This window comes from Macaca thibetana, chromosome 16 (genome assembly GCF_024542745.1).
Source record: "Macaca thibetana thibetana isolate TM-01 chromosome 16, ASM2454274v1, whole genome shotgun sequence".
In the NCBI taxonomy this organism is placed as follows: Eukaryota; Metazoa; Chordata; class Mammalia; order Primates; family Cercopithecidae; genus Macaca; species Macaca thibetana.
In genome coordinates this window covers 59,457,554-59,482,574 of record NC_065593.1, presented here as the reverse complement: position 1 = coordinate 59,482,574, position 25,021 = coordinate 59,457,554, and the positions used below count along the sequence as shown (strand labels likewise).

At 54.2% G+C, this 25,021-nt stretch overlaps 3 protein-coding genes across 9 annotated transcripts in view; 2 read left to right on the top strand and 1 right to left on the bottom strand.

The window, feature by feature from the left end:
- The window catches only part of SLC26A11 (solute carrier family 26 member 11), a 31,502-nt gene extending 28,241 nt beyond the window's left edge, over nt 1–3,261 (top strand). For all 4 annotated transcript variants that reach the window (XM_050764004.1, XM_050764005.1, XM_050764006.1 and 1 more), the window contains 2 exons: nt 1,114–1,186; nt 2,415–3,261. In XM_050764004.1, coding sequence (XP_050619961.1) covers nt 1,114–1,186; nt 2,415–2,506 — 165 coding nt within the window. In that variant the 3' untranslated portion in view covers nt 2,507–3,261. The remainder of the gene's footprint in view (nt 1–1,113; nt 1,187–2,414) is intronic.
- EIF4A3 (eukaryotic translation initiation factor 4A3) overlaps nt 1–25,021 on the bottom strand; it is a 321,735-nt gene that overhangs the window by 131,051 nt on the left and 165,663 nt on the right. The gene's annotated exons all lie outside the window — the stretch shown is intronic.
- RNF213 (ring finger protein 213) overlaps nt 11,868–25,021 on the top strand; it is a 322,271-nt gene continuing 309,117 nt past the window's right edge. The window contains exons 1-3 of one of the 4 annotated variants that reach the window (XM_050763977.1): nt 11,868–11,942; nt 14,797–14,931; nt 19,339–19,502. In XM_050763977.1, the coding sequence (XP_050619934.1) occupies nt 14,835–14,931; nt 19,339–19,502 (261 nt within the window). In that variant the 5' untranslated portion in view covers nt 11,868–11,942; nt 14,797–14,834. Of the gene's footprint in view, nt 11,943–12,465; nt 12,545–14,544; nt 14,932–19,338; nt 19,503–25,021 lie in introns of those variants that run through there. The other 3 variants (XM_050763978.1, XM_050763979.1, XM_050763981.1) reach the window with 3 other exon arrangements.

Genomic DNA, 25,021 nt, shown 5'->3' with positions numbered 1-25,021 from the left:
GCTTTCACCTTGTTAGCCAGGATGGTCTTGATCTCCTGACCTTGTGATCCGCCCGCCTCAGCCTCCCAAAGTGCTGGGATTACAGGCGTGAGCCACCGTGCCCGGCTGGCTAGTGTTGTCTTCATCCCCGTGTCCAGAAGAGGTCATTGAGGCCCAGAGAAGCCAGGTAACCTGCCCACAGTCACACAGGATGGTGGACCGGGCTTCTGATTTGGGCATGTGCCTTCAGAGCTTTGCTCATAAGCGTTACATCCTGTGTCATATTTGCAGAGCACATGTCTTCATGGTCTTTGGAGATGATTCACTTAAAAAAATACTCCTCTGGCCCAGACATGGTGGCTCATGCCTGTAATCCCAGCACTTTGAGAGGCCAAGGTGGGAGATCAGGGGTTTGAGACCAGCCTGGCCAACATAGTGAAACTCTGTCCCTACTAAAAAGACAAAAATTAGATGGGCGTGGTGGCACATGCCTGTAATCCCAGCTACTCGGGAGGCTGAAGCAGGAGAATTGCTTAAACCTGGGAGGCGGAGGTTGCAGTGAGCTGAGATCTCGCCATCGCACTCCAGCCTGGGTAACAAGAGCAAAATTCCGTTCAAAAACAAAAACAAAAAACAAAACAAAACAAAACTCCTCTGGGCCAGGCAGATTACAGGATTACATCTGTAATCCCAGCACTTTGGGAGGCCGAGGCAGGAGAATCACTTGAGGCCGGGAGTTTGAGACCAGCCTGGGCAACATGATGAAACCCCATCAAAAAAATAGGAAAAATTAGCTGGACATGGTGGCGTGCACCTGTAGCTACTCAGGAGGTTGAGGTGGGAGGATCACTTGAGTCTGGGAGGTTGAGGCTGCAGTGAGCCATGATCGTGCTACTGCATTCCAACCTGAGCAATGAACAAGACCCTGTCTCAAAAAAACAAAAAAATTAAAAAAAAAAAAAAATCCTCCTCTGACAGCATCCCCCTGGGGCTACGTTTCTTCTCACCGTTCGCTGGTGTGGAGGCGAAGCTGTGCTTCTCCAGGAGACTCTGAGATTGCGTGTCCACCAGGCTGCCTGCCGTGTGCTAGAGAGGGACACATCCTGCCCTGGCTAAAGTCTGTCTGTCCTTCAGGTCCCTGTTCTCCGTGTCCTGCTGTCCGCTGACCTGAAGGGGTTCCAGTACTTCTCCACCCTGGAGGAAGCAGGTGGGCACAGTCAGACATCCTGCGACTTCGGTGATTTTATAAAAATCGTAAATGCTTATTGTAAAAACTACAGAAAACCAGCTGGGCGCAGTGGCTCATGCCTGTCATCCCAGCACTTTGGGAGGCCGAGGTGGGCAGATCACCTGAGGTCAGGAGTTTGAGACCAGCCTGGCCAACATGGTGAAACCCCATCAGTACTAAAAATACAAATATTAGCTGAGTGTGGTGGTGGGCACCTGTAGTCCCAGCTATTCGGGAGGCTGAAGCTGAGAATTGCTTGAACCCAGGAGGCAGAGGTTGCATTGAGCCGAGATCGTGCCGCTGCACTCCAGCCTGGGTGAGAGAGCGAGACTCTGTCTCCAAAAAACACAAAAACAAAAACAGGAAACCACCTCCACCCCAGTCCACTTTGGTGATCACTCCAGACCCCTCCCCTAAACATGCGTATGTTCTTGCCTGTCAGTGTGTGGATATGTGTTTGTGGTTTTACATAAATGGGATCATTTCACACCTGGTGCTCTGGAACCCACATTTTTCATGCAGAAGGTTGGAAGAATGTCCTTCCAGCGGAAGTCCACACCCCGAGGGATCAGGACCAGGACAGAACAGGGTCGGGTCAGGAGATCCAGAAGCCCCGGGACAGGAGGGACGGGAGGGACAGGAGCAGGGTGGGCGCTGAGCCCTGAGACAGCAATCGCTGGAGGTCTGAGCTGCAGCAGGTGTCAACAAGAGGATAGGCCAGCAATGCAGAGCATCCACCCCAGGCCACACAGCAGGGGCCAGAGGGTCCCAGGCCCCAGTGCCGGGCCTCTTCCTCTTCCACTGAGGCCACAGCTAGAGCAGGGTCAGCTCCGTGAGAGTGAGGGGGGCGGATGTTGTACCAGCTTCGTTGGCTCAATGTGATGTCAGGGAGATTCACCCATGTCGTTGCTAGAAGGAAGCAGCTCAGATGCAGTGCACTGGAGGTGGATAAGCAGACTGTGGCCTGGCCATGGGATGGGAGGGTACCCTGAGCGGTAAGAAAGGGCCGTTAGTCACCTGAAAAATACACTTACAGAGACTCCGCTGAGACCCTCAGGGAGTTAGTGACACTGGCCTGGGTGGCCCATAGCTCCTTCCTGCGCACCTTCTAGAACCCTGAAAGGCCCCCGTTAATCCCTTCCCGTGAACTGACCCATCCTCACTTCTGAGCTTTCAGTGCTTGAAAAATTGTTTGTACTTTCTGCAGAGAAACACCTGAGGCAGGAGCCAGGGGCCCAGCCCTGCAACATCAGAGAAGACGCCGTTCCGGACCACAAGGTCGCCCTGCTCGAGGCGTAATGGGGCCACCCGTGGGCATCCACAGTTTGCAGGGTGTTCCGGAAGGTTCTTGTCACTGTGATTGGATGCTGGATGCCGCCTGATAGACATGCTGGCCCTGAGCAGGTAACCTGGGGAGGAGAAGGAAGCCAGGCCTGGAGGTCTACGGCGGGGGCGGGGTCAGCTCAGTGGCTTCCTGCGGGATGACTGGAAAATGACCTCGCTGCTGTTCCCTGGCATGACCCTCTTTGGAAGAGTGGTTTGGAGAGAGTCTTCTAGAATGACAGACTGTGCGAGGAAGCAGGGCCACGGGTTTCTGGCCTGGGCTGTGCGAGGCGTCCTGGGGCCCGCAGCACCTTCCTGGCCCACCAGTGCCACCTGCAGGGGAGGGACGGGGCAGGCGGGAGTCTGGGAGGCGGGTCTGCTCCTGTTTGCGGCATCTGTGCCCCCAGGAGAAAGGCAAGGTGTGCCAAATGACGTCAAGTCTCTATGGACAAATAATTCTGTTTTGTAAATGGAGAAAGTGATAGCTTTGGTGATTTTGTAAAAGTCATAAATGCTTATTGTAAAACATACAGGAAACCACCCCCAACCCCATCCACTTGGGTGATCACTCCAGACCCCTCCCCAAACGTGCCTGTCCATCAGCGTGTGGATGTATGTTTACAGTTTACATAAATGGGATCATTTTATACATGGTGCTCTGGAACCCACGTTTTTCATGCAGTCGTTTGCAGTGAGTTATTTATTGTGATAATAAATAGCATTAGAACACATGGTTTTTAATGTCTGCTTGGTATTTCGGTCTATATATGCATCATAATGGACTTACTGAGCCCGCTGTTCAACGTGTGCTTGGGTTAGAGACGGGATCGTGCCCCCTTAAGACCCTTAAGTTGAAGGCTTCGCCCTCTATGTGACTGCGTTTGGAAATAGGGCTTTTAGGGGTAACTAGGGTTTAATGAATGTCATAAAGGTGGGCCCTGAACTGATAGCTTTAGTGTCCTTATGAGAAGAGATGCCAGAGAGCTGGTTCTCTGCACCCTCGCCCCAGGGAACGCCACGAGAGGACACAGCAAGGACCAGGCCACGCGCCTGCCAGGAAGAAAGGCCTCACAAGGACCCCAGCCTCCAGAACCAGGAGAAAATGAATGTCTGTGTTAAGCCCCGCAGGCGGGGGTGATCTGTCACAGCAGCCTGAGCAGATGAGGACCGCCTGCATGTTTGTATTTTTATGAATGCTTTGATTGAGTCTGGGGATAAATCCCTGGAGGCCTGTGGCAACCTAGAGGTGTGTTCTCCCTGCACTTTCTTCAAGAGGAATGTGGCCTGCCCTGCTGAGCCTCGTTCTGCCCAGGCAGTCCCGGCCAGTGTCAGCACAGCAAGGAGACAGCTGCTGTAACCAGGGCTGCTGGCTGCGGGGCTCCCCACTGGACATTGGAGCGGACACTGGAGCGTGTTCATCCGCATGACTCTTCCAGGTGCCTCGCCTCCCATTTTCCTTCCTTCCTTTCCTTCCTTTCCTTCCTTTCCTTCTTTCCTTTCCCTCTTTCCCTCCCTCCCTCCCTTCCTTCCTTCCTCTTTCTTTCCTTCTTTCCTTTCCTCTCTTGCTCCCTTCCTTTTCTTCCTTCTTTCTTTCCTTCTTTTACTTTTCTTTCTTCCTTCCTTTCCTTTTTTTCTTCCCTTTCTCCCTTTCTTCCTCCCTCCCTCCCTTTCTTCTCACTGTGTTCCCCAGGCTGGTCTTCAGCTCCTGGGCTCAAGCAATCCTCTTGCCTCAACCTCTGGTGTGGCTGGGACCACAGACACATGCCACCGCGCCAGGCTAATTTATTAATTTTTTTTATAGAGACGGGGTCTCACTTTGTTTCCCAGGCTGGTCTCAAACTCCTGGGCTCAAGCGATACTCTGGCTTCAACCTAAAGTGCTGGAATTAAGGTGTGAGCCACCATGCCTGGCCCTCTCTCATCCACAAGAGAACTGTTCACCCCTGCCCTCCAATCTATGTCATTTGTGACTTCAGGCAGCTTCTCTTTCTACATAAAGTGAACCTGTCCCAAAGCTGTGCTCGCTGGGCCTCCCTGCCAGGGCTGGAAGGGGCAACAGTCCACGTTTGGCTTGCACCCACATACCAAGGGCATCCATGCTTGAACCTAGACATGGTTCATTCACAGGGATGGGTGAAGGTAAACAAACTCTGGCGGGCACTAGGCACTATCAGTTTCATAAATCTGCACACCACCTATGACTCAGCACTCATGCTTCTCAGAATCTACTCAAACATGCTTGAGTCAGCCTTCCAGGAAGCAAGAAGAAGTGGGAAGAAAACTGGGTGTCTCTGAATTCAGTAACGTCTTGACTGTAGGATACCATGGAATATTGCACAGCAATTAAAAGAAATGAGGTGAAGGCCGGGTGTGGCGGCTCACACCTGTAATCCCAGCACTTTGGGAGGCCGAGGTGGGGGGTCACTTAAGGTCAGGAGTTCAAGACCAGCCTGGCCAACATGGCAAAACCCTGTCTACTAAAAATACAAAAATTAGCTGACCTCTGTGACAGAGTGAGACTGTCTCAAAAAAAAAAAAAAAAAAAGCGAAATGAGATGAAGCTTTAAGTTGTAACACTGAATTTGGGGTGGAAAAAACCAAGTTGCAGAATGATACCCATCTTAAGATGCTATTTGAGTGAACACAAAGACCAAACAATTGTATGTTGTGTACAAGTTTAAAAAGGAGTTCTCTGCACTTGGGAGGCCTGTAGTCCCAGGTACTCTGGACGCTGAGGCAGGAGAATCACTTGAGCCTGGGGGGGTCGAGGCTGCAGTGAGCCATGAGTGTGTCACTGCACTCCAGCCTGGGCAATAGAGTAAGACCCCATCTCAAAAAGAAAGAGAAAAAAGAAAATAGAGTTGTTGCAGATGTAATTAGTTCAAGTTAAAATGAGGCCATACTGGAGTAGGGTGGGCCTAATCCCATATAAGCGGTGACTTCTTGTTTTTGGTTTTGAGACAGGGTCTCACTCTTGTCCAGGCTGGATTGCAGTGGCTTGACCACTGCAGTCGGCTCTCTGGCTCAAGTGATCCTCCTGCCTCAGCCTCTCAAGTAGCTGGGACCACAGGCATGAGCCACCATGCAGGGCAAATTTTTATTTTTATTCTTTATGTATGTATTTATTTTTGAGACAGAATGTCACTCTGTGCCCCAGGCAGGAGTGTAGTAGTGTGATCTTGGCTCACTGCAACCTCTGCCTCCCGGGCTCAAGCAATTCTCCTGCCTTAGCCTCCAGAGTAGCTGGGATTGCAGGCGTGCACCATCATGCCCAGCTAATTTTTGTATTTTTAGTAGACATGGGGTTTCACCATGTTGACCAGGCTGGTCTCGAACTCCTGATCGCAAGTGATCTGCCCACCTCGGCCTCCCAAAGTGTTGAGATTACGGGGATGAGCCACTGCGCCCAGCCAAATTTTTAAATTTTGTATAGAGACAGGGTTTTGCCATGTTGCCCAGGCTGGAAGTGGTGTTTTTATAAAGGGAAATTTGTTCATCGATACACATGGAGCATGTGCTGTGAACATGAAGGCAGAGATCTCATGACACAGGGACAAGCCAAGGAACTCTAGCAACTGTCAGCTGAAGAACGTCGAGGTTCAAACATTGATAAAGGAGAACTTGTTTCTCATAAAGGGTTGCAGCCTGCAAAGAGGTTTATTTATTTATTTTTTTGAGATGGAGTCTCCCTCTGTAGCCCAGACTGGAATGCAGTGGCATGATCTCACTTCACTGCAAGCTCTACCTCCTGGGTCCCGGTTCAAGCAATTCTGCCTCAGCCTCCCGAGTAGCTCGGATTACAGGCACACACCACCATGCCCAGCTAATTTTTTTGTATTTTTAGTAGAGACGGGGTTTCACCATGTTGGCCAGGCTGGTCTTGAACTCCTGACCTTGTGATCCGCTTGTGATCCATCCGCTTTGGCCTCCCAAAGTGCTGGGATTACAGGCGTGAGCCACTGAGCCCGGCCAGAGGCTCTTTTTTTTTTTTTGAGATGGAGTCTTGCTCTGTTGCCCAGGCTGGAGTGTAGTGGCACAATCTCGGCTCACTGCAAGCTCCACCTTCTGGGTTCACGCCATTCTTCTGCCTCAGCCTCCCCAGTAGCTGGGACTACAGGCGCCCACCACCATGCCTGGCTAATTTTTTGTTTTTTTTTTTTTTTTTTTTTTTTTTTAGTAAAGATGGTCATATTAGCCAGGATGGTCTGGATCTCCTGACCTCGTGATCCGCCCCCCTTGGCCTCTCAAAGTGCTGGGATTACAGGCATGAGCCACCGTGCCCGGCCGGAGGCTCTTCTTGTAGCCTGGGAAGCATGGCTGGCACTTTGAGGAAGGGACGAGTAAGACAGGAATTTACTCTGAAAGGGTTGGCCAAGTATAGGTGCTCAGTAGGTTACAGGAGGGGCTATGAGTAGTCATGAAGGAGTCGCATATGCATGGGCATTAGGCTTACATGTGTGGAAAATACAGCAACATATGACCCATGTTCACTTTGGGAAAAAGACTTCACATTTAAATGCATTATAATCAGGCCCTATACATAAAAAAGTGACATGTAGGGTACAAGTCCCCGACGTGCACATCCTCAGGAGGCCAGTCAGAACCACAGAAACAAGACCAGGTGCCGGGTGGGTACCGTTAGTGGAGGCATCCTCAGTCTTTCATAGGACCTAGTTTTCCTGCGTGTCCGTGTGAAGAGACCACCAAACAGGCTTTGTGTGAGCAACAAGGCTATTTATTTCACCTGGGTGCAGGCGGGCTGAGTCCAAAAAGAGAGTCAGCGAAGGGAGACAGGGGTGGGGCTGTTTTATAGGATTTGGATAGGTAGTGGAAAATTATAGTCAAAAGGGGTTGCTCTCTGGCTGGCAGGGTTGGGGGTCACAAGGTACTCAGTGGGGGAGCTTTTGAGCCAGGATGAGCCAGGAGAAGGAATTTCACAAGGTAATGTCATCAGTTAAGGCAGGAACTGGCCATTTTCACTTCTTTTGTGATTCTTCATTTGCTTCAGGCCATCTGGATGAATACGTGTAGGCTTGGGCTCAGAGGCCTGACACTGGTGATGATTAATAAGAGGGCTGGGGCTGGGAAGCAGGTGGGACAGGGCCAGCCTCTGTCCTGCTGTGGCTGGGACTTAAAAATTTTGTTGTTGGCTGGGCGCGGTGGCTCATGCCTGTAATCCTAGCACTTTGGGAGGCCGAGGCGGGCGGATCACGAGGTCAGGAGATTGAGACCATCCTGGCTAACACAGTGAAACCCTGTCTCTAGTAAAAAATACAAAAAAATTAGCCGGGCGTGGTGGCGGGTGCCTGTAGTCCCAGCTACTCGGGAGGCTGAGGTAGGATAATGGCGTGAACCCTGAAGGTGGAGCTTGCAGTGAGCTGATATCACGCCTCTGCACTCCAACCTGGGCGACAGAGCGAGACTCCATCTGAAAAAAAAAAAAAAGAAAAAAAAAAATTGTTGTTGTTTTATAGCCAGAAGAGGGTCTGTTAGTCTCTGTCAAAGAGGTTCAGGACTTTTAATTCAGCCCGCACCAGTGATCACCAGGAGCCAGGAGTGAGGCCTGAAACGGATACTCCCTTATAGCCTCAGCAGGACCCAGTGCTGCCAACACCCTGATCTTGGGCTTCTGGCCGCCAGAGCTGTGAGATGGTGCATTTCTGCTGTTTGAAGACTAATTTCTGATTTTTTTTATCTTGCCCAAATTCTTATCTAAGGCATCAGGGAATCATGCCTTACAAAACAAACATTCTCAGATGGATTTCATTTAATCCTATATTTCGTGTGAACCCCAAATACCTGAGACAAGTCTCAGTTAATTTAGAAAGTTTATTTGGCCAAGGTTGAGGACACCTGCCTGTGACACAGCCCCAGGAGGTCCTGACGACATGTGTCCAAGGTGGTCAGGGCACAGCTTGGTTTTATACATTTTAGGGAGACATGAGACCTCAATCTATGTAAGATGCACACTGGAAAGGCCGAACAACTTTGGAAAGTCTTCCAGGTCGTAGATAAGTGAGAGACAAACGGGAGCATTCTTTCGAGTTTCTGACTAGCCTCTCCAAAGGAGGCAGCCTCGGGACTTACTTTCCAATCTGACTCTGGCATAACATTACGTGACAAAGAAGAAAATCAAAATGTTTTACCTGGAAACATGTTTCTTTACCATATTTTGAAATGGCCCTGCAAAGCTGTCCTTTGTGGGGGAAAATTTGCATCTGTAAAGAATCTCTGTGAATAAAGCTAGATCTTTTTCATCCAGGCCCTCCGAATCCTGCAGAGATTAATTGAGACTCTCGCACCTTTTAAAGGTTTGAATAGGAAACATTACATTTGTCATCTATTTGTCTGTAAAGGCAGGCACTATGAGACTTCAAAAAAACTTTGGTCTCCACAGTGTTTTATCTTAACCTGAACATTTCCTTGCTATTAATCCCGGGTCTTTAGATAAACTCAACCAATTGTAAACTAGAAAATGTTTAAATTTACCTACAGCCCGGAAGTCTCCTGCCCCCACCGCTTCAAATTTTCCTGCCTTTCTGGACCAAATCAGTGTATTTCTCAAATGCATTTGATTGATGTCTCATGCTTCCCTAAAATGTACAAACCAAGCTGCACCTAACCACCTTGGGCACATGTTGTCAGGACTGCCTGAGGGCTGTGCCACAGGCTATGGGTCAGGCCTCCGAGCCCAAGCTAAGCCATCTTATCCCCTGTGACCTTCACGTATACATCCAGATGGCCTGAAGTAACTGAAGAATCACCAAAGAAGTGAAAATGGCCTGTTCCTGCCTTAACTGATGACATTACCCTGTGAAATTCCTTCTCCTGGCTCATCCTGGCTCACTGAGCACCTTGTGACCCCACCCCTGCCCGTCAGAGAACACCTCCTTTGACCGTAATTTTCAGCCACCTACCCATATCCTATAAAACGGCCCCACCCCATCTCCCTTCACTGACTGTCTTTTCGGACTCCTCCCGGCTGCACCCCGGTGATTAAAAAGCTTTATTGCAGGCCAGGCGCAGTGGCTCACACCTGTAATCCCAGCACTTTGGGAGGCCGAGGCGGGTGGATCACCTGAGGTCGGGAGTTGGAGACCAGCCTGACCAACATGGAGAAACCCCGTCTCTACTAAAAATACAAAATTAGCTGGGCGTGGTGGCGCGTGCCTATAATCCCAGCTACTAGGGAGGCTGAGGCAGGAGAATTGCTTGAGCCTGGGAGGCGGAGGTTGTGGTGAGCCGAGATCGTGCCATTGCACTCCAGCCTCGGCAACAAGAGTGAAACTCTGCCTCAAAAAAAAAAAAAAAAAAAAAAAGCTTTATTGCTCACACAAAGTCTGTTTGATGGTCTCTTCACACGGACGTGAGTGAAACCATGGCTACTCATACTTGGCTCAGAATAAATCTCTTCAAATATTTTACAGAGTTTGACTCTTTTCATCCACATGTTTAACCCCTCTGGTCTGGGGTCCTATGTCTCAACAGCCTGGCAAGCATACACAGCACATGAAGTGTGAGAAGCGTGTGTGCCATTTCTAAACCCAGCCAATAACAACCTCCCCCTCCAGCCTCCTTCCCGCCTTCTGCTGCCTAGGATGGAGATGATTTTTTGGGTGCCCTCCAAAGCCATGGGGTGAAAATGGCAGAGCGGAGGAGGGCACTCTGCTGAGCAGCATTCCGGCCCAGTACTGTTACATGGGCAAGAGGCAAAGCTCCAACGGCTTACGTGTACTTGCTGCAGCAGCTGGTAGAGGCAGACTGCGATCACGGAGACAGCACTGTCCCACAGAAAAATCATGCAAGCCACCAATGTGAGCCATGCAAGTCATTTAAACATTTTGACTAGTCATATTGAAAAAGTCAAAAGAAACAGTTGAAATTAACTGTTTAGAGACAAAGTCTCATTCTTTCGCTCAGGCTGGAGTGCAGTGGTGCAGTCAGGATTGGTGGGAGGAAAAAGCAGGTTTTAATCGGAGACCCAGTAAAGTGAGAAGATGCCCAACTAGCATTCTAAAGTGTCACCTTGGCTGGGTGCGGTGGCTCATGCCTGTAATTCCAGCACTTTGGGAGGCCAAGGCAGGTGGATCACCTGAGGTCAGGAGTCTGAGACCAGCCTGGCCAACATGGAGAAACCCCGTCTCTCTACTAAAATTACAAAAATGAGCCAGGCGTGGTGGCGGGTGCTTGTAATCCCAGCTACTGGAGGCTGAGGCATGAGAATCGCTTGAACTGGGAGGTGGAGGTTGCAGTGAGCCAAGATCGCACACTGCACTCCAGCCTGGAGTATAGAGTGAGACTCTATCTCCAAAACACAAAGATCTTAAAATTAAAAATTTACCCTCAGGTTTTTGTGTTTGTTCATTTTTGAGGCAAGATCTCACTTTGTCGTCCAGGCTGGAGTGCAGTGGTATGATCACGGCTCACTGCAGCCTGGAGCTCAAACGATCCTCTTGCCTCAGCCTCTCTACAGGTGCACCACCACGGCCAGCTAATTTTTTTAAATGATTTTTTGTAGAGATGGAGTCTCTCTATGTTGCCCAGGCTGCCATCGGGTTCTTCTAGGGAAACTTGCCATGGGCGCCTTGGGGAGTGGGGTAGGGGCAGGGTCTGTGTGTCTTGTTCCCATGGCTGTCGTGGGCAGTTGTCGGTTAGGAGGGGTGGCTGGCGAGGATGTTGGACTAATTGTTGGCGACCCCCCTAAGCAGGAGGATTCAGCTGGGGCTCCGCGCCGGAAATTGTTTCAGGATGAGGATCCCCTCTGGAATGCGCAGAGAGGCGCAGTGTCCAGAGAGGGACGGGATGAAGGGGTGAGAGGGGAAGGAAGAAAAAGAAAGTGGGCGATTTTAAAACGGAGGTCCCTGGTTACACCGTGAGCCTCACAAATGAGGAAACTGAGGCACGGGGGATGGCGCCGGCCGGTGTGGCCCCTCCGTCATCAGTGACAGAGCGCGCTCTGCGCGGGGCCGCGGAGGTCCCTTAATACGCAAAGGCCCCCACGCAGCGCGCTGACGACCTCCACTGCACCCGCCAGGCGCCCTCTGGGCAGCTTCCAGGCCGATCGCCCGCTCTGCCGGGCCGCGGACACTGTCCGAGGTGCTGGGCGCCGGGGCAGGGGGCGCACCCGTCCGGCCCCACTCCACTGCTCAGGCCCGCCCGGGGTCTGGGCTTCCGGGAGACCCGCATGCGCCCCACGCCTGGCGGGAACCTAGGCCCCTCCCGCGCCTGTCCCCAGCGCGCAGCGGCCCGAGGCGCCTCCCGGGGGCTGGGGGCGCGGAGTCACTGGGAGGCGCCACCGGCGGGGAATTCCGCACACGCCTGCGCGGGTCCAGCGGCGGCGGGCAGGGCGGGCCCAGGGCCCCGTGACCCAAGGGGCGACAGCGCGCGGCAGGCGGCGAGCTCGGGGGCCGCAGGTGCGAGCGGACGCGGAGAGTCTCCCGGGGCGGGGAGCGGGCTAGGGTGCAGTGGGCCCCGCGGGTGGGCGGGCTGACCCGGTCCCGGGGAGCGGCGCCTGCGTCCGGATGCCCCTCCCGGCCGCCTCTTCCTGCCGGCTCCAAGTTTCGGTTTCGCCGCCGGGGTGCCCGGTCCAGCCCCGCCCGCGGCGCCCACCGACCCTGTTTCCCGGCTGCGGGAGGGGCCGGGGTGGGGGCAGCAGGCACCCATGGGACGCCGGCGACATCCCCGGAGCTCAGAGCGCTTCCGACCCGCCCATCCCGGGGCGCGGAGGAGCCTTTGCGCCCCGGCGGTGCTGCCCCCGGGAAGTGGCCGGGGCACGGGCGGGTAGTGGACGGGGACAGCCGGACCGGGGCCTGCAGCTCCGCCCGGGAATCCTGCGCCTGCACGAATTGCAACAACGGAAAAGTGAAGTTGCAAAAACAGATTCCTAACTTTTACGAGGGAGGCATCGCCCCTTCCGGACCGCACCGCGCAGCGTCCTCCCGACTTGGCGAAGTCGCCCGAGCGCGGGGTTCAAGGCCGGAGTTGGCAGCCCTCCCGGATGGCTGCCTGCAAGCCGGTGGGCCGGGTCCTGGGGGAGTCTAGGCCGGGAGGGGAAGGAGCTGTGCAAACATGGTGGTGACCTCTCCCTGCCCCCACCTTGTTGACTTTGGTTGTGGTTGGGGGGATGGGCTTTGATTTGGGAGGCAGTGTCTGTGCTTGGGGAAAAATGGCAGAGAAAAGACAGGAAGCGTATTGAATGCAGCAGTGCTGGGTGCCTGGGGCGCTCTCTTGTGTCTTTTGGCCCCTAGGGCAGACGGAACAATTAGATGCTTTAGGGGGCCGGCGCGGTGGCTCATGCTTGTAATACCAAAACTTTGGGAAGCCAAGGCGGGCGGATCACCTGAGGTCAGGAGTTCCAGACCAGCCTGGCCAACCTGAAACCCCTTCTCTATTAAAAACACAAAAAATTAGCCAGGTGTGGTGGCGCATGGCTGTAATTCCACCTACTTGGGAGACTGAGGCAGGAGAATCGCTAGAACCCAGAGGCAGAGGTTGCAGTGATTTGAGATTGCCCACTGCACTCCAGCCTGGGTGACCAGTGAAACTGTAAAAAAAATAAAAAAAAAAAAAAAAGAAGAAGAAGATGCTTTATGGAGGATTTTTCGAGTTTTCTGGTCTATGGTTCCCCAGTGTAGCACTGGAGAAGGAAACACTTCGGGTGGAAAGAAAGAGGCCTGGGCGGTGGGGAGTCATCGAAGGTGTTTGAGGGAGGGAGTGCCCAGTGGTGGTTGCTTCAGGTGGAGTGTGGAGGGGAGGAGGTTCGGTGGGGTCCAGGGCTTGTATGTGGCAGGGGAAGGGGAGTTTTAAACTTTCCTTCTACTCTGAAGGAGAGAGAATTTTAGTCTCTGGAATAAAAGGGCAGCAGACCTGAAGAAGAGATGCAAATTGTCCCGTACACTTATTGGGAACCTCATCAAAGAGAAGACTGCAGACGACAGATGATTGATGTTTTATTTATGGCATTGGGACGGGAGCTTGGGGCTGGAGAGGGGAGGTGTACAGGGCTGTCGTGTGCAGATAATCACTCAAGTGATCTGGGAGCTGCTCTCAGAGGAACTGGTGAGGCCGCAGGCACTCCTCTAGTGTGTCCCTGGGACCGCTCCGAGATCCCTCTAGGCAGATAATGGGGCCTCAGAGAGAGCTTCTGCTCCAGTGTGCTCTTTCGTGATGTGGATTTCCTTTATAGCCTTTTACAAAAGGCCAGCTTCCCAGAACTGCTCCTGACTGCGGTTTCTCTGAATAGCCATCTCAAAATTGACCACAGAGTCTGTTTTGGAGTGGCATAGATTAGTCTCCCACACAGGTGAAGCCAGGGAACCAACACCCAGTGCTTCTGTCCCGCGTTCAGGCCCGGCCTGAATCAGCCCACCCTGTGATGGAGACTCAGTGGGAGGAGAGGGCAGGGCCAGGGCAGGGAGGGGGCCTGAGTGTCCTCCTGCTGCTGAAGGCACCACTCAGCTGCCGCTCCGGCCACTGCCCCAGTGGAGTTCTTTGGTTCGAAGCCATCAGAAGAAGGGGGTGGGTGGGCCAGTGTGCCCTGGGGCCTCTTACTGGGGAGGGAGAGAGTCAGGTCCTGCACTATTAGGTGGCCAAGAGCCCAAATGCCATCTCCACTCTCACCCTGGATGCAAGAAGTGACCCTGGAGGCCGGGGATGCTGGCCTGAGTCTTGGTCTGGACTCGCTGTGACCATCACCTTGGTTTGATGCCACCCACCACAGAGGCTGTTCTAAGGGCAGGTGGTCAGTGCAGAGTGGGGAGCTTCGTGGACGGCAGCCTCCCCCCATTCCTAGGAATCTGACTGCCAGCCCAGTAGCTCTGGGCTTCCTGCTCAGGCCCCATCACTTGTGGGGCAGGTGCTCTAGTCTTCTTTGGAGGATGAGGAGGGTGAAGCATCAGGAGGCTGAGCACCTTGCTCAGGGCAGGCCGTGGTACCCTGCTGAACAGCACGTGGCTGCCCAGCCTGTCTGGAGCATCCCCTGTCCCCACCCGGCCCAACCCATGTCCTCAGCAGCAGGAATGGTTCTGGGCTGACTGAGTGAGGGACCGGGGCAGAGACTGCAAAAGCTTGAGAGCCAAGAGGGCAGCAGAGAGCGGGGAGGGGCTGGGCTTGGCCTCTGCTGCTGTTGGGTTTCGATTAACCAGGGGACCAGCTGGGCTGCTGTGATTTCACTTTCCCGGAAAATGAAACCGAAGCTGTGGTCACGTGACAGGAGGCTGGTATATAGCGGGCTGCCAGCGACTCCTGCTCTTGCTTCTGGATCTGCAGGGCACCAGCGCGGGTGTTGAGTCGTCCCAGCAGGACGCATGGAGTGTCCCTCGTGCCATCATGTCTCCAAGGAGGAAGCCCCCAGGTTCTGCAGCCAGTGCGGAGAGAGGCTGCCTCCTGCAGCCCCCATAGCAGGTGAGGTCCCGGGGTGCTGGTGGAGGCTGGGGCAGTGGGGACCCCCGGAGATGTCTCGCCTCCCTTCCAGGAAATGAAAACCCTGGGCAGCAGGCAGCCCAGGTGGGGCCGAGATCCTCTGTGGCTACAGAACTCTCAAGAAGTTTTGTCGGTGTCTTTGCTAGGGGTTCCTGGTGCTTTTGAAAAGTTTCAGTTTCATTTCCTGGAGAGCTCCCGGTTCTTCCTCCCCCAGGGAATGAGAAGTGTCGGGCTGAGCTGAAGGCTTGGTAGAGGGTTTCAGAGGATGCTGCAGGGAAGCAGAGTTCGAGGCTTTGCAGGGGTTGAGAGCTCTGCCTGGGTTCATTTTTGAAGGACCGTGAGGGGGCCCCAGGACCTGCCCAGGCACCTCCCTGACTCGGGAGGCCAGTGGAGAGGCAGGAGCAGGGCAGTGTCAGGCGGGCCTTGCCTGCTGACCGTCTTGAGTCCATCCTCAATTTTGTTGGCTTCTGGGACCTCAGACTGGTTCCCCTCCTCTAAGGCTTTAAATACCAACCCTATAACTGGCAGCCCCAGACATTCAGCCTGTCTGTGTCCAAAGCCCAGCCCTACCTCCAATGATGAGGGCACCTCCATATTCCACCTGTGGGACCCACCACCCTTGGGCCCTCTCCTTCCTCCATGCCCCACATGCAGAGGGCCCTGCTGGTCTCCCGGCCTCCACGCTGCCTTCCTGCTTACGCTCAGCACAGCAGATAGTCAAACCACAGACCCCTTCCAAGATCCGCCTCCACCACCACTGTAACTCAGGAGCAGCAGGAGCCCAGATGGTGGCCACAAGGTCCTACATAGACGGCTGCCCACCCCATTCCTCTTGGCTCCCTCTCCTGCCCCCAGAGCCTACCACCTCCTGGCCCTTCCTGGATACACTAGGTGTGCTTCCACCACAAGACCTTTGCACCACCCTTCCCCTCTTTCAGTCTTTGCCCAGCTGTTTGCCACGGGGTCTCTCCGATGTTGTCCTTCAAGTTTAGGGGTCAGGGTGTGAACCCCAGTCCTTCCGCGTTCTTTTTTTGTTTTTAGAGGGAGTTTTTTTGCTCTTGTTGCTCTGGCTGGAGTGCAGTGGCATGATCTTGGCTCACTGCAACCTCTGCCTCCCAGGTTCTAGTGATTCTTCTGCCTCAGCCTCCCAAGTAGCTGGAACTACAGGCGCCCACCACCACGCCTGGCTAATTTTTGTATTTTTAGTAGAGACAGGGTTTCACCATGTTGGCCAGGCTGGTCTTGAACTCTTGACCTCACGTGATCCACCTGCCTTGGCCTTGCAAAGTGCTGGGATTACAGGTGTGAGCCACCGCGCGGCCTAAGGGCTCTACTTCTATTAATAATAGTGCTGCGAGAACTGGTAGTACGCAGCATGACTGTTTCTAGAGGCATGCAAAGCAAATGCACTTGAGACTCCTAACTCACCACTCGTAAGAGGCCAGGAATTTGGTGGCTCTCTACATGATGCTTTTGAACATTTATCGAAAACCAAGAAATGCAATGATGCTGGCTGGTTGCCCCCAGCATCGCTGAGAAAGTGGTGAAAAGGATGAACTCAGGGATTCGATGTCTGGGCTGCAGCTCTGCATAAATGATCTGAGAGTTTGTTAGCGTGCCCTGGGTCAGAATCTTCTCTCCTGTAGGGTTGAAATTGTAGAAAATCGAGCACCAGCTCTCATGCGATTAGCTGAGTTACAACGAAAGCTGAGCTCTCAGCCATGCAGGGTGTCTACTGTTAAAGCGGGGGCACTTAAGCCAGATGCTGTAGTTCACAACTATAACCGCAGCATTTTTACAGGCCGAGGTGGAAGGATCACTTGAGCCTAGGAGTTTGAGACCAGCCTGGGCAACGTAGAAAGACTCTATCTCTGTATAAAAAGAAAAAAAAAAGTGAGGACATTGGGTGGCAAAGGATGGGATCCTTGAAGTTGGGATGGGGACATGGGAAGCCCCTGGCCAGGCTGGAGACATTGAGTTCCAAATGATATAAAGTTGGATCAGGTTGAGTTTGTTAGTGTGGGGCCACTAGCAGAGATTGTGCATTTCATGTTGCAGCTGGTAGAGTTAGGAAGGGCTCTGAGTCTTTGTTTGGTTGCTGAAACATGGATCAAAAGGTAGATCAAAAGGTGGCCCACCTTGCTAGGCATCGTGGCTCACACCTGTAATCCCAGCACTTTGGGAGGCCGAGGTGAGTAGATTGCTTGAGACCAGGAGTTTGAGACCAGCCTAGGCAACATGGTGAAGCCCCATCTCAAAAAAAAACCAAAAAACAAGAATTAGCCGGAGCAGGAGGATCACTTGAGCCTGGGAAGTCGAGGCTGCAGTAAGCCACGATTGTCCCACTACATTCCAGCCTGGGTGACAGAGTGAGATCCTGTCTCAAAAGAAAAGAAAAGAAACAGCCTTACAGTGGCCTCTAAGTGCACAAGTGAAAAGAAGAGTCTCACGCCTCTCGCTTTATTTTTAAAAATTCTATTCCATTGTTTTGAGACAGAGTCTTGCTCTGTCACCCAGGCTGGAGGCAGTGGTGCCATTTCAGCTCACTGCAACCTCCATCTCCCAGGTTCAAGCGATGTTCCTGCCTCAGCCTCCCAAGTAGCTGGGATTACAGGCGTGAAGCACCACCTTCAGCTATTTTTTATATTTTTAGTAGAGACGGCGTTTCACCATGTTGGCCAGGTTGGTCTCAAACTCCTGACCTCAAGTGATCCGCCCACCTTGGCCTCTCAAAGTGCTGGGATTACAGGTGTGAGCCACCCACACCACACCTGGCCTCATGCCTCTCACTTTAAATCAAGAGTTAGACATGATTAAACTTCTTGAGGAAGGCATGTTGAAAGCTGAGATAGGCTGATAGCTAGGCCTCTTGCACCAAATGGTTAGCCAAGTTGTAAATGCAAAGAAAAAGTTTTTGAAAGAAGTTAAAAGTGCCTCCAGCACTTTGGGAGGCTGAGGTGGGTGGATCACCTGAGGTTAGGAGTTCGAGACCAGCCTGGCCAACGTGGTGAAACCCTGTCTCTACTAAAAATGCAAAAATTATCTGGGTGTGGTGTCTCATGCCCGTAATCCCAGCTTCTTGGGAGGCTGAGGCACAAGAATTGCTTGAACCCAGGAGACAGAAGTTGCGGTGAGCCGAGATCACACCACTGCACTCCAGCCTGGGTGACAAGAGTGAGACTCCATCTCAAAAAAAAAAAAAAAAAAAAAAAAAAAGAGAGAGAGAGACCATCCTGGCCAATATGGTGAAAACTCATGTCTACTAAAAATACAAAACTTAGCTAGGTGTGGTGGTGTGTACCTGTAGTCCCAGCTACTCGGGAGGCTGAGGCAGGAGAATCACTTGAACCCAGGAGGCAGAGGTTGCAGTGAGCTGAGATTGTACCACTGCACTCCAGCCTGGGTGACAGAGCAAGACTCTGTCTCAAAAAAATAAAATTAAATTAAATTAAAAAAGAAAAAGGAAAAAGAGGTTTATTTAGCTCACAGTTCTGCAGACTGAGAAGTTCAGGGCCTGGCCCTGGCTTCTGGTGAGGGCTTTTGTGCCGTGTCACAACATGGCAGAGTAGGCCGACGGGGATGCCGATGAAGCCTGATGGGGCATCTTGGCTTCGTAACAACCCACTCTGGCGGGTGCTAATCCATTCCCGAGGGGAGTAAACCAGTCTCTCGAGAGAGTGAGAACCCATGACTGCAAATGGCATCAAGCCATTCATGAGGGATTCGCCCTCATGACCCGCAGACCTCCCCCGGCCCTGCCTCCCAGCACTGGCACACTGGGGATCAGATGTCAACATGAGTTTTGGTGGGGACGGACAAGGCACGTCTACACCACAGCGAAGGCTAGAGTGAGTGCGGGGCCGGCGGAGTGGGTGCTCCACGCTGTCTGCGTGGCAGCTCTGCATGGGTGAGAATCTGGAGGCAGAGCAGCTGGGCAGGCAGACGCCTTAGTGCCAGGACAAGGGAAGCAGTGGGAGACCCCTGGGCCACCGCTGGGAGAGTGCCCACCCTGGGGAAGACAGGAGGAATGTCTACAGTAGGGGAGGAAAGCGTAACAGGCTGTGTTTCAGGGGTGCCCGAGGTGTGCTGACCCCTAGTACAGAGTCACGTCAATCCACTGCTCTGGACATTGGGAGGGAGGGGTTGGATGCTAGGACACTGCGGTCTTTCTGTCTGATTCACCCCTTGTGCTGAGACTGGGGTCCCTGGTTCCCTCCTCCCCACCTGGAGCAGAACCCCTACCCTGCTCATGTCAGCAGGCCAGTGCGGGACCTCGGAGGGAGAGCGGGGTGAATCTCTCTGCACTAGCGGGAAGGATGCCAGTTTTTCCTTCCTAACATTCACTTGCTTCTCTCTGAGGTTTGACCCTTCCTTCGTCTGCCGTTACAGATTCTGAGAACAATAACTCCACAATGGCGTCAGCCCCGGAGGGCGAAATGGAGTGTGGGCAGGAGCTGGAGGAGGAAGGGGGCCCGTGCTTGTCCCCGGGCTCAGACAGTTGGCAAGAAAACCCTGATGAGCCCGGTTCCGATGGCTCCTGGACCATCCAAGAAGTGAGTGCCCCGCCCCTGGCTCCCCGCTGCTCACTCTGCCCAGGATCATCTCACTGCACAGCTGCCCAGCTGGCCCCCGAAAATGCCACCACAGCCCAGCCCACTGAACCTGCCCACGGGGCAGCAGCAGAGCCGCCCCTTCTGCACCTGATTTGTCTCTGGCTGGAGTCTGTGGGTTCCAGACCCCTTGGGGCCTCCACCTTCTTTTTCTTTTCTTTTCTTTTTTCTTTTTTTTTGAGACAGAGTTTCACTCTTGTCGCCCAGGCTGGAGTTCAGTGGTGCAATCTCAGCTCACTGCAGCCTCCACCTCCCGGGTTCAAGCGATTCTTCTGCCTCAGCCTCCCAAGTAGCTGGGACTACAGGCACGCACCACCATGCCTGGCTAATTTTTTGTACTTAGTAGACACGGGGGTTTCACCATGTTGGTCAGGCTGGTCTCAAACTCCTGACCTCAGGTGATCCACCCACCTCGGCCTCCCAAAGTGCTGGGATTACAGGCATGAGCCACTGCCCCCGGCCTGCACCTTCTTTCTCTTTCTACCAGACCCAATACACATGTGTCTCCCAGAAGCTGTGACTGGGGGGTGGGGCCTGAGCTTCTGCTGTGTGTATCTGTGTCCCAAGCTTCTGTGGGTCTCTTTGCATTGAGGGTGCAAGCTCAGAGGTGCCTTGCAGCTTCAGGGCAGGGACCTGAGCATTGCTGGGTGTGTGTCTTGTGCTTCTGTAGGCCTCTGCGTTGAGGATGCATGCCCAGAGGGACTTTGAAGCTTTGGGTGTGGGGCGGGTGCTCTGGAAATGTGCTGGCTGGCAGGTTGCCCTTCTTGGAAGGATGTGGCTGAGCCATCTTTCGGCTCCCTATGGCCTCCAACAGCCCCTTAGGTGTGTTAGACACCAAGAGAATGCGTCCTTGGTGAGATCCCCAGTTGGAGCTGCTAGGGGAGGCTTTCGAGGGGAGCGTCCTGGATATGTTCAAGGAGAATGGCTGGAAGAGAACCATTCTCCTGGGCTCTAGTGCAGCCTGGGAAGACCCAGAGGGCAGTGTCAGCTCCCAGGTTTCTTGCTGGGCACTGAGAAGGGGAAGCTAAGCTGTTTTTCTGTGTCGGCGCTGGGGTTGGCTTTCTGTCTGTTGTTCCTTGTAGGTGGCACTCCATGATTGGGCTGTGGTGGGGAGTGATGCAGCTGCAGTGCTGTGGTCTGTGCGGTGTGTGTTGGGGGGGTGTGAGTATGTGTGTGTTGGGGTTCGTGAGAGGTGTGTGTTGAGGGTGTGTGAGGGGTGTGTGTGTTAGGTGTGTGTGTGTTGGGGGTGTGAGCAGTGTGAGTGGAATGTGTGTGTATTGGTGTGTGAGTGGGGTGAGTGGGGTGTGTGTGTGTTGGGGGTGTGTGAGTAGTGTGAGTGGGGTATGTGTATGTTGGGGGTGTGTGAGTGGGGTGAGTGGGGGGTGTGTGTGTGTTGGGGGTGTGTGAGTGGGGTGAGTGGAATGTGTGTGTGTTGGGGGGTGTGTGTGAGTGGGGTGGTGGGGGTGGTGTGTGTGTGTTGGGGGTGTGTGAGTAGTGTGAGTGGGGTATGTGTGTGTTGGGGGGTGTGTGAGTGGGGTGAGTGGGGTGTGTGTGTGTGTGGGGGGGTGTTGTGTGTGTGGTGGGTGGGGTGGGTGGGGGTGTGTGTGTGTTGGGTGGGTGTGTGGTGTGGGTGTGGGTGTGTGTGTGGTGTGTGTTGGTGTGTGTGTTGGGTGGTGGTGTGTGTGGTGTGTGTGTGTGTTGGGTGGGTGGTGTGGTGGGGTGTGTTGGGGTGTGTGTGTGTGTTGGGGTGTGTGTGTGTGTGGGGTGGTGGGGGGTGTGTGTGTTGTGGGTGTGTGTGTGTGTGGTGGTGTGTGGGTGTGTGTTGGGTTGTGTGTGTGTGTTGGGGGGTGTGGGTGGTTGGGTGTGTGTTGTGGGGTGTGTGTGTGTTGGGGGTGTGTGTGGTGGGTGGGTGTTGTGGGGGTTGGTGTGTGTGTTGGTGTGTGTGTGTGTTGTGGGGGTGTGTTGGTGGGGGTGGTGTGGGTGGGTTGGTGTTTTGGTGTGTGTGGTGGGTGTGTGGGTTTGTGGTGTGTGTGGGTGGGTGGTGTGTGGGTGGGTGTGGTGGGGTTGGGGGTGGTGTGTGTGTGTGTGTGTGGGGGGTGTGTGAGTGTGTGGGGGGGTGTTTTTTGTGTTTTTGGGTTGGGGGTTGGTGGGGGGGTTGGTGGTGTGTTTGTGTGTGGGTGTGTGTTTTGTGGTGTTGTGTGTTGTGGGGGTTGTTGGTTTGGGGGGGGGTTGGTGGGTGGGGGGGTGTGTGTGGGTGTGTGTGTGTGGTTTGTGTGTTTGTTTGGGTTTGTGTTGGGTTTGTGTGGTGTGGTGTGGTGGGTTTGTTGTGTGGGTTTTTGGTTTGGTGGTGTTGGTTGGGGGTGTGGTGGGTGTGGTTGTGTGGTTTTGTGTTTGTGGTTTGTTGTGTTGGTGGTTTGCACCTTGTGTGGTTTGGGTTGTTGTTGGGTGTGGTGGGTTTGGTTGTTGTTTTGGGTTGGTGGGTTGTGGTGTTTGTCTTTGGTTGGTTGGTTGTGTTGTTGTTTGGTGGTGGTGTGGGTTGTGGTGTTGTTGTGGTCAGGGTTGTGTTGGGGTGGGTGGTGTGGTGGTGGTGTGTTGTTTGTTTGTTTGTGTGTTTGGGGTGTGTGTGGTGTTGTGGTTGTGGTTGGGGTGTGTGGGGTGTTGGGTGTGTGTGGTGGGTGTGTGGTGTGTGGTGGGTGTGTGTGTTGGGGGTGTGTGTGGTTGTGGGTGGTGTGGTGTGTGTGTGGGGGGTGTGGTTTTGGTGGGTGTGTGTGTGTGTGGGTGTGTGTGTGTGTGTTGTGTGTGTGTGTGGTGGGGTGTGTGTGTTGGGGTTTGTGTGTGTGGTGTGGGTTTGTGTTGGTGTGGGTGTGTGGGGTGTGTTTGTTGTGTGTTGTTGGTTGTTGTGTTTTTTTTGTTTTGTGTGTTGTGTGTGGGTTGGTGTTGGTTGTTGGTGGTGTGGTGGGTGTGTGTGTGTGTGTGTGTGTGTGTGTGGTGGGGTGGGGTGTGTGTGTGTGTGTTGGTTTGTGTGTGTGTGTGGTGTTGTTGTGTGTGTTGGTTGTGTGTGTGTGGGTTGTTTGGTTGTGTTGGGGGGTGGTGTGGTGGGGTTGTGGTGTTGTGTGTTGGGTGGTGGGGGTGGGTGGGTGGGTGTGGGTGGTGTTGTGTGTGTGTTTGTGTGTGTGTGGGTGTTGTTTGTGGGGGGTGTGGGGTTGTTGGGTTTGTGGTGTGGTGTGTGTGTGTTTGTGGGTTGTTGTGTGTGGTGGTGGTTTTGGGTTGTGTGGGTTGTGTTTTGGGGTGTGTTGTGGGTGTGTGTGTGTGTGTTTGGTGTGTGTGTTGTGTGGTGGTTGGTGTGTGTGTGTGTGTGGGTGGGTGGGGTGGTGTGTGTTGGTGTGTGTGTGGGTGTGTTGGGGTGTGTGTGTTGTGGGTTGGTTGGTGGTTTGTTGTGGTGTTGGGTGTGTGTGTGTGTGTGTGTTTTGTGTGTGTGTGTGTTGTGGTGGGTGTGTGGGTGTGGGGTGTGGGGTGGTGGTGGTGGGGTTGGTGTGTGTGTGGTGTGTTTTGGGGGTGTGTGTGTGTTGGGGTGGTGGGTGTGTTGGGGGTGTGTGTGTGTGTGTGTGGGGGGGTGTGTGGGTGGTGGTGTGTGTGTGTGTTGTGTGTGTGTGTTGGGTTGTGGTTGTGTGGTGTTTGGGGTGGGGTGTGGTTGGGTTGTGTTGTGTGTGGGTGTGGGGTGTGTGGGTGTGTGTGTGTGTTGTTTGGTGTTGGGTTTTGGTGTGTGGGTTGGGGTTTTGGGGGGTGTTTTGGGGGTGGGGTGTGGGGGTTGGTGGGTGTGTGTTGGGTTGTGGGTTTTGTTTGTGTTGGGGGTTGGTTGGTGTGTGGGTTGGGTGGTTTTGGTTGTGGTGGTTGGTGGGGGTGGTTGGTTGGTGTGTTGTGGTGTGGTGGTGGTGGTTGTTGGGTGTGTGTGTGGTGTGTGTTGTGTGTGTGGTGTGTGGTTGGTGTGGTTGTGTGTTTGGGGTGTGTGGGTGGTTTGTGTGTGTGTGTGGTGGTGTGGTTGGGTGTGTGTGGGTGGTGGGGGTGGGGGTGTGTTTGTTGGTGTGTTTGTTGTGTGTGTGGTGTGTGTTTGTGTGTGGGTGTGGTGTGGTGTTGTGTGTGTGGTTTGTGTGTGGGTGTGGGGTGTGGGTGTGGGGGGGGTGTGTGGTTGGGGTGTGGGGTGTGTGGTGTTGGGTGTGGTGTGTGGGTGTGTGTGTGTTGGGTGTGTGTGTGGGTGGGTGTTTTGGTGTGGTGTGTGTGTGGTGTGGTTGTGGTGTGTGGGGTGTGGGGGTGTGTGTGTTGTGTGTTTGGGGTGGGTGTTTGTTGGTGTGGGTTTGGTGTGGTGTGTGTTTGGTTTTGGTGGGGGTTGGGGTGTGTGGGTTGGGTGTGGGGTTGTGTTGGTGTGTGTTGTGTGGTGGGGTTTGGGGGTGTGTGGTGGGTGTGGTGGTGGGTGTGGTTGGGTGGGTTGGTGGGGTGTTGTTGTGTGGGGTTGTTTGGGGTGTGTGGGGGTGTGGGGGTGTGTGGTGTGGTGTGTGTGTGGTTGGGTGGTGTGGTGGTGGGTGTGGGGGGTGGTGTGGTGTGTTTTGTGTTTGGGGGGTGGGGTGGTGGTGGGGTGTGTGTGGGGGGTTTGGTGTGGGGGGGTTGGTGTGGGTGGGGTGTGGGGGTGGGTGTGTGTGGTGTTGGGTGTGGGTGTGGTGGTGTGGTGTGGGTGTGTGGTGTGGTGGGTGTGGGGGGGGTGTTGGGGGGTTGTGTGTGTGGGGTTTTGGGGGGTGTTGGTGTGGGGTGGGTGGGTGTGTGTGGGGTGTGTGGGTGGTGGGTGTGGGTGTGGGGTGGGGGGGGGGGGGGTGGGGGGTGGTGGGTGTGGTGGGGGGGGGTTGTTGGGGGGTGTGTGTTGTGGTGGTGTGTGGGTGTGGGTGGGTGTGTGTGTGGGGGGGGGGTGTGTGTGTGGTGGTGTTGGGTTGGGGTGTGTGTGGGGTTTGGGTTGGTGTGTGGGTGTGGGGGTGTGGGGTGGTGTTGTGTGTGGGGTGGTGTGTGTGTGGTTGGTGGGGTGTGTGTTGGTGTTTGTTGTGGTGTGGTGTTGGTTTGTGGTGTGTGTTGTGGTGTGGGTGTGGTGGTGTGTGTGGGGTGTGTGTGGTGTGGTGTTTTTGGGTGGGGGTGGTTGGTGGTGGGTGTGGTGTGGTGTGTGGGGGGGTGTGGGTGTGGGTGGGTGGGTGTGTGTGGGTGTGTGGGGGTGTGGTGGGGGTGGGGGGGGGGGGGGTGGGTGGGGTGTGTGTGGGGTGTTTGGTGTGGGGGTGTGGTGTGGTTGTGGGTGGTGGGGGGGGGGGGGGGGTTGGGTGGGGGTGTGTGGGGGTGTGGTGTGTGTGGTGGTGGTGTGTGTGTGTGGGTGGGTGTGGGGGGGGGTGGGTTGGGGGGGTGTGTGGTGTGGTTGGGTGTGTGTGGGGGTG